Source organism: Oncorhynchus masou, chromosome 12, assembly GCF_036934945.1.
Source record: "Oncorhynchus masou masou isolate Uvic2021 chromosome 12, UVic_Omas_1.1, whole genome shotgun sequence".
Lineage (NCBI taxonomy): Eukaryota > Metazoa > Chordata > Actinopteri > Salmoniformes > Salmonidae > Oncorhynchus > Oncorhynchus masou.
Genome location: NC_088223.1, coordinates 71,960,298 through 71,968,928, shown reverse-complemented (window position 1 = coordinate 71,968,928; position 8,631 = coordinate 71,960,298). Strand labels below are relative to the sequence as shown.

Sequence of the window (8,631 nt, the reverse complement as noted above, 5' to 3'; positions counted from 1 at the left end):
CCTGTGCAAGAGAGTCAGTGCAAAAAAATAAGAATAAAATAAGGGGGTCGATGCAAATAGTCCTGGTAGCCATTTGATTAACTGTTCAGAAGTCTTATGGCTTGGAGGTAGAAGCTGTTAAGGAGCCTTTTGGTCCCAGACTTGGCACTCTGGTACCGATTGCCGTGCAGTAGCAGAGAGAACAGTTTATGACCTGGGTGGCTGGAGTCTTTGACCATTTTTAGGGCCTTCCTATACTATAAACACGCAGTATTATCATCAGCCAATCAACATTTCTTCAGATTCCCAAAACAGAAACTGGAACAGTCTGAACTTCACTATTTCTATTACACATTCCAAAGAAGACAGGAAAATATATAAATATAACTTGCCCCTAATGTATATTTCAAGTGGTGCAAAAGAAAAGCCATGGCTGCAGCACTACAGCGGCTTATTCTGTGACTTGAAAAAATCTCAGATCCAGTGTTGAGACGAGATCCTAAATGGGGAACATTTGCAACACAATAAGGTCTCATGTTTCATGAGCTGAAATAAAAGATCTTGGAAATGTTCCAAACACACAAAATGCTTATTTCTCTCAAATGTTGTGCACAAATTTGTTTACATCACTACTAGTGAACATTTCTCCTTTGCCAAGATAATCCATCCACCTGACAGGTGAGGCATATTAAGAAGCTGATTGAACAGCATGACCATTACACAGGTGCACCTTGCGCTGGGGACAATAAAAGGCCACTCTAAAATGTGCCACAGATGTCTCAAGTTTTGAGGGAGCATGCAATTGGCATGCTGACTGCAGGAATGTCCACCAGAGCTGTTGCCAGATAATTTAATGTTAATTTATCTACCATAAACCGCCTCCAACGTTGTTTTAGAGAATTTGGCAGTATGTCCTACCAGCCTCATACCGCAGACCATGTGTAACCACGCCAACCCTGGAGCTCCACATCCGGCTTCTTCACCTGCAGGATCATCTGGGACCAGCCACTGGGACAGCTGATGAAACTGAGGAGTATTTCTGTATGTAATAAAGCACTTAAGAAAAACTAATTCTAATTGGCTGGGCCTGACTCTCCAGTGGGTGGGCCTAAGCCCACCCAGGCCCACTCATGGCTGCGCCTCTGCCCAGTAATGTGAAATCCATAGATCAGGTTAATGAATTTATTTCAATTGACTGATTTCCTTATATGAACTGTAACTCAGTAAAATCTTTGAAATTGTTGCATGTTGCGTTTATATTTTTGCTCAGTATAAAAAGTGGAAGAAAATACATGCAGCCTACCAATGAAAACACATATCCTCTCAAAACTGGAGTACATCAGCCTCCACGGAATCTGCCACATTAATGTGATGGATGGTGTGGTTTCCTTTTTCCAACCTAATTTCAAAAGAAAAACATTTTATTGAAACAACTATTTAGGACATGCTCCTTTGGCATGTAAATACGAGTCCTCACACACATGACTAGTGTCTTCAGAGACATTAACAAGTGCGCTCAGTTTTAGGTCTTTTAGGACGTGGGGACTGATAGCCTGCTTGTAATCGCCTAGGTAGAGTTGACCTGGCAAGAGCTCTACTTTATAAGGCCTCAAGCTCTCCAATTCCTACATTCACATGAACGAAACAGATAGCAGAACAATCTATGCAAATCACAACTTTGAAAGACTTATCACCTGAGTATGTTTAGCAATTTCTCAACAGATTCTCACAATATGAAGCAAATGTTTGGAGCAATGGAGGTGTTACCTTAATTGTGTAAAGGATTTTCTGTGTTTTAAAGAAAGCATTCAAGGCTGAGAACCCGATAGCCTCCATTCAGAATCTGGATAGGATAGCGGTTTGATTTTGTCAGGGCCTTCCATAGCCTAACACACAAACACACCATTCTTACATATCTCTCTGATGGGATATCATGGATTTAATATCATTGTCAATCATTGGGGCGGCAGTTAGCCTAGTAGTTAGATTGTTGGACGAGTAACCGAAAGGTTGCAAGATCAAATCCCAGAGTTGATGAGGTAAAAATCTGTGGTTCTTCCCCTGTACAAGGCAGTTAACCCACTGTTCCTAGGCCGTCATTGAAAATAAGAATTTGTTCTTAACTGACTTGCCTAGTTAAATAAAGGAAAAATACAATTGACAAGCCGTTTCTATTCAATTAAAAACGGTTGAGATTAATTTACTTTAGCCTCCCACAGAGCTTCATTGAAACTAGTCAAACACATACAACAAGTATTATTTTTCATTCATCATGTCATAAACCACAATATTCCTCATACTCTCCACCTCCACAAGCATAATGAATTTGCGTTTAGATTCCATCTCAACTATTTTTTATTTTATTAAATTGAACCTTTATTTAACTAGGCAAGTAAGTCAGTTAAGAACAAACTCTTATTTACAATGATGGCCTACTGGGGAACAGTGGGTTAACTGCCTTGATCAGAGGCAGAATGACAGATTTTTACATGGTCAGCTCAGGGATTCTATCTTTCGGTTACTGGCCCAACACTAACCACCAGGCAACCTGCCGCCCCCATTGAACATTGCAACTTAATTGAACCTAAGGTGGGATGAGCTATTTTGTACTGTGTTAATGACTGATTTGACACTCATACCTATTTTGTATTTCTGGCCGTGATGATATGGCTGGCATTGTACTGTCCTTTAGCACGAGCATCTGAGGAAACAGCACAACCATTTGTCCACTTTTTATCAAAGGCAACTTTGATTGTATTGTTAGACTGAATCGTAGAAATAAGTTATGTTTATCAACACAATGGATTTGTTTAAATCGTGTTGAACCAATATGACAGTCAGCCCCCACTGGCCTCTTACCAATCAAACAGAGGTAGTTTAACTTTGGTAGTCTGGACAGGCGAGTGTACTGATTAAGAATGTTGTAAAGCTCAGACACACCGCAAAAGGTTGTTCCCGCCATTATAGGAAGAATGACAACCTGAAAATAAAAAGTCAGTGTTTTCAAACCCCCGCATTGGACTACTACCCTAGCTAGTTAGCCAACGTTAGCTTGCTAACATCATGCTTCAAATACTAGCTAACTTGTTTCAGGAACAATATTTGTTCTCAGTATATCAACATCTTTCTGTAGATAACGTTAGCTAGTCGAGTTTTCAAACAAACATCATATATGGTAGAGCACCCTAGATAGTTAGCTACCTAATTAGCCTAATGTCGGTCTCTGCCATTGACTGTGACGTTAGGTCCCTGCTAACAACACACATACTTGGATATCTCATTGACTGATAATGCTAGTAAAAGAAAATGCAGGCAGTTAACGTTACAGGTTAGGGCAGAAACTTACCTGGTTAGGGTGAAAATGACAACGACTTTTCCCGCTCAAGTTAACTAACCAAAAGCACATAGCTAGTTGGCTACAACATTTCTAATACATTTCTGAACTAACTACACAAAATGTAGAGAAAATTACACAGGTTTGTTTAGGTTTTGTTGCTAGGTAACACAATAACGGGCATTGCGTTTGGCTGGATAGTAGTCATTTGTGATTGGTCATTCTATCTACTTCTGTATTCAGTAGCCTATCCACGTAAGTCTTCATCCAGCTGTGTGCAATACGTTTCTTGATTTGTTGAAGCGACTAGTTGTACATTTTGAAAATCCTTGAGCAAAGCAAACATTGTACAAATATCCGTTTTTAAAAAATCCTCTAGCTAGTTTGAATACGTTTTTTATGGCTGGATCATGGGTATGTAACGTCAGTTATAAGGTTCACTAACTTGCGTGAATAGGTTAAAAAACAGAAAGCTGAACGAAACTAGCGCCACGAATACAGATGTGTGTTAACGTCTATGGTCGGCCGGTGTTAGGTAGCTAGCATGCTGTGTTACAAAAGCGTTGCTGGCAGGCAAAACCTATCTTGTTCGTGCATTCGCTTGGCTATTGAAGCAGTAACGTTTTGCGTTGGCAATTTATATACATTCTTTAAAACAGTTTGTAGACCGTAGCTAGCTAGGTATGAAAAGCAGGAAGTCCAGCCTGTTTGTTGTTACGTTAATTGTCATTTAGCTAGCTACAATGGTAATCAAGATATTAAATGATTGGGCCTAGGCCAGGGGTGTTAAATTAAGTTTGCCCGGGGCCGCATTCGGTTTTCAACGAAAAGTTGTCCTTTTTCCTCACCCCCAACATTTGCACAAAACAATGTCCTCTTCCGATGCTCCCTGACTGTCTAGCTTTCATTTTGGGGATTTTGTAATTGTATAGTCTACACAGTTGCGATTTGGTGTTAGTCATTTGAAGGTATATTCAACCCCCACCCCCTTTTAATGTATTATTTTTTTATTATTTATGTTTTACTCAACCCAACCGCGGGCTGGATTGGACCCTCTCGCAGACCATATATTTGATACCACTGACCTATGCTATGGGCTGCCAATAGAAAACATGGCTGGCTAATTTGTCAAATTGGATATTGCCAAATTACCATTACTGGTGTGTAAATAACTAACTTGTCTATTAACCCATACATATTTTGAAATGTAACTGAATCTGACTCTCTTCACTGTGCATTTAGGGACCAAGCAAAGCCTTCCTGCAACGCAGGAAGAAGAGGGCCAGCAGCAGACGCTGGGCTGTTATGAGTAAAAGGCTTCAAGAAACACCTAAGCCCATCGTCACACCTGTAATCACACAGTGAGTCAATCTATGGCTGTCATCACTGCAACATTTTAGTTCATACAGTAAAGTTGTTGTTGACTGGCAACCCTTATTAGTCTAGACTACTGACAGTTGTCCTTCTATTGTTGCCTACAATGTCAACATGAATCCATGGATGGCTGAATGATCGTGCACAGGAGGGAGGACAACGCTTTCCTCAACTCTCTTAACACTTATCATTCTGTGTGTATTGTTAGACTTGGAAATTGTGACCCAATCACCCAAACCAGTCCAGTTCCTTTGCTAGGTGTCAGAGGGTTGCTGCTGGCTTTTGGCAGGGTATGCCAAATCTGGAGGAACTGCCTGAGCCAGGTAGGTTTCTACAGCATGGCTGTTTTTAACATGGCTGTTTTGGTAGAGGGAAATGTTATGTTAGATTTCATTCCCAAGCACTTAACTTTATGATTCACTCTATATGTCAGTGACACTAACCACATTTCCATCCACAGTTTTTATGTGAGTAAAGTCATACTGTGTAAAAAATACAAATTTAAACCACAACAGCTGTGACGGAAACAGGAAGTTGTGGTAAAATTGTATATATCCCGCTCAATAATTTGTTCATTCGACATGGTGGGATCTTTAGTGTTTGGAAAATTAATTATGTGAGAAATTGCGGCGGAAGCGTTTTTTATGCGCATCATATCATGACTCCAAGTTAATCAACTTTGAGTCACGTGATAATATGGTATGTGATCCTCCCACTATGACTTGGGGAAACTATGCAGTTTATTAGGCTATAGATGAAATAATTTATGATTAATTTCACAGGGTGGTGAAAGTGCACAGTGATCTTGATTCTCCTTTCCAATAAATATCGAGGATCCTATTCTGGTGACATGATGATCGATGCTTGACTGCCGTTTGACAAATAAAAATATATTCTTACTCTTATCCATAATAATCTCATCATACCCGTACAGTCTAACTGCACTGTATCTGTGAGCGCACATGCCAAGACCAGAGTAAGCATATTTGCTATTGAACACAACTATCTGTAGAGTTGAAAATGCAAAGGAAACGCATTGAACTTTCTATTTTTATTCAGTACATGAAATCTTAAGTGAAAAGGTAATTTGTGGGCACTGTGTCATCACTCACTGATTTTTATCCACACTAAGTCAGTTTGGTGGAGAAACTACACTGCTGGGAAAATGCACATTTTCTTTATGCAGATTTTAGAATATTTGCATAAATCTGTTACCAATAAAGATGGAGGAATTCAGATTTTATGTCATTGTAACGGAGAGAAATGTACGGCAAACAAGGCATTTATGGTGAGTACATGGGGGCTGCCCTCTTTATGCACCTTCACCATTGGATGGAAACCTTGCTACAGACCCAATTTCTACTTCCATATATCTATTGCAGTCATTTTCTGGATTCTTGAAAACATTTTTCTTCTGGCGGGGGTATGCCAAACAATTAGAGACCCTCCAGAATCAAATGGCTGAGCTGCAGAGGGAGATGGATGCCTTGCATTCTGCTCTTCAGGTGAGACACCAACAATTACACTCAACTGAATGTACCTTATGATGTGACAAACAGCCACATGTCACTAAAGCCTGTCTTATTTCAGCAGGGGAGTAGCACTGCATGCCACTGCCATGGGACTGTGGCTGGTGGTTTAGTCCGTCCAATGTTCCCTACTCCTCCCCCTCTTCCGTTGGGCTGTGGGTCCAGTGTAGACCCTCTCCCTGCTCTCACACCACCAGTCCCAGCTCCTCCACCACCACCACCTCCTCCTCCCCCATCTACCACTTTTCTGCAACCCTACGTCCCTAAAAAAAGAGTGGCCTCCAATGGTCAACAGGTAAGAACTTAACTCACCGTTCATTATTTTTAATTTGGTGGTCATAGATCGATTTCAGTCTCATATCTCCTATGATGTGACCTCTGTCTCACTTAGAGCTCAAAGGAGAAGCAGGACATACTGGTGGCTGTGACCCTCAGGGATTTACAGACTGTTAAACTGAGAAAGGTCATTGTCAGCAGTGTGAAATCAAAGGTAAGCAAGGCATATCCTTAGCCTACTCAAAGTAATGAGCGCTTCCACCTATCCAAAATGTAAGATCCACAGGACACTCCCACAGCATGCAGTATTGTGCCTGCTTCTCTTGCATTTCCAGCATAAACGTGTGAAACAAGGCCATTGTATTACAATGGGTCTGTCTCTATTTCAGAGGACTCCAGAGAAAATACGTACCCCTCTGGTCACTGTGGCAGACCTGCAGAATGTCCGTCTGAAACGATCCCACTGCCAACTGCTCCCCAAATGCATTAGCACTGGCAGGTAAACCTATCCCCGATTTCTTCATCTGCTGCCATTGTTTTGTGACCAGAAGATTATCAGTGTTCTCCATCATGGTCCTGGGGATCCACCACATGTTGTGCAGGCTTTTGTTCCAGGCCAATACTGATAATTTGAATCATGTTTATCAGGCCTGGAACAAATGCCTGTACACCTGGATGAGAATTAAAATAATCGCTTTTGAAATAATTGTTTTCTTTATTGGATTTGTGTTATCTTACTGTGGAGATGATCAAATGTTATTTCCCACTCTAGAACACCTTCTAAAAACCCCATGAGTCTGCGTACACAGCTGAAGAGAGTTCAAATCAATAGGTAATGTGTTTCAACACTCAAGTGCTTTATTCTGGGGTTCTTGTGTTACCTGAAAACAGGAAGTCAAAGGACTATAATCAAGTGAGAGCTCAGTCTGACTTTTTCTCTCTATTCTTTAGGAGTCCTGGTGGTACTCCTCTGTTTGACAAGGAGAATATGGAGGCAGGCACTGGCCTCACCCCCATCATGACTCAGGCTCTGCAACGCAAGTTCCAGGTAGGTCACTCACTCCACTCGGAGCACCACAACTTTAGAGCCCATGTGCATGAATGTATGGTTATAAAGGTGTGTCCCCTTTTTCACTACGTTTGTTTTATTTATTCCCTCAGAATGCCTTACCACGAGGACCGTCTCCAAAGGCAAAGAATTGCAATGGAAGCTTTGATAATCAAAACTGAGACATTTGTTGATAAATACACAATGTCGATCCAGACGAGTTGAAATGTAACAGTGAAAAGCAGCTGCTCTGTTGTATGCGGATGGTATGCAAGCTATGGATGTAACTATTGGCGCAATGCACATTTACTAGCGCATTCTGCTTTCCACTGCTGAATGGGTTACTCCTTTCCTTTGCTGGATGGGTTACATAATGCTTTCCATTGCTAAATGGTTTATTAAGTGCTAGGGAGATTGAGGATGAGAAGAGAACCACTTTTAAAATGAACATTCTGAAAGCACGCATTTTCTGTGAAAGCTGCTTTTACAGAACAGTCCTGTTAATTCATTGAATGACAGATGAGGACTTGCCTTGACTGCCCCTCTGTATCAGACATAGGATTGGTTAATCCCAACACTGCCTTAAAGCCTCATGCTTCTTGGAACAGTGATATTAAGTGAGCCATACTGAGATTTAAAAGGCAGTAGTTGAGATACTCTGTACATGTTGAGGAAACACAATCTGTGACGAGTTACTTGAACTGAGTGAGATGCATCACATGTTTTTAATGTGGGTTCAGTTAGTAGTCATTTTTATGAGGAAGTAAATGTATCTGAGGGACTTTGTTTGGAAATTGCACATTGACTAGGGACCCAATATGTTTGAGCTATTGTGTTTTGATCTTTGTTTATATAGCTTTTTTCTAAAATCTTATATTGCATGATATTTTTAATTTGCTACTGTAACCAATCGGTTACATTTTTAGTTTTTATTTAAGAATGTAGAATAATGTATTTTTACCAATATTGTGCTTATACGAATACAATTACATTTTGTGAATTCCTAGACATGTTTTAAGTATTATAATAAAACATTTTTTTTACACAATTTCGGTATCCATAAAAGACCATACTTGTTTTGGTTGCGGGAA

At 40.4% G+C, this 8,631-nt stretch overlaps 1 protein-coding gene and 1 pseudogene across 2 annotated transcripts; one reads left to right on the top strand and one right to left on the bottom strand.

Moving 5' to 3' along the window:
* Positions 1-1,412: 1,412 nt before the first annotated feature.
* On the bottom strand, positions 1,413-3,509 carry LOC135549396 (serine/threonine/tyrosine-interacting-like protein 1; annotated as a pseudogene).
* A 94-nt stretch (positions 3,510-3,603) lies between these two features.
* Positions 3,604-8,588, top strand: prr11 (proline rich 11). Of its 2 annotated transcripts, none has more exons than XM_064981900.1 (10): positions 3,604-3,727; positions 4,556-4,674; positions 4,896-5,010; positions 6,070-6,192; positions 6,281-6,511; positions 6,608-6,706; positions 6,882-6,991; positions 7,265-7,324; positions 7,444-7,540; positions 7,654-8,588. In XM_064981900.1, the coding sequence occupies exons 1-10, from the start codon at positions 3,713-3,715 to the stop codon at positions 7,720-7,722; spliced, it is 1,038 nt and encodes a 345-aa protein (XP_064837972.1). In that variant the 5' UTR covers positions 3,604-3,712; the 3' UTR covers positions 7,723-8,588. The 2 variants fall into 2 exon arrangements, with proteins under 2 accessions (XP_064837972.1, XP_064837971.1); XM_064981899.1 differs by having other exon boundaries at positions 6,278-6,511.
* Positions 8,589-8,631: the final 43 nt, after the last annotated feature.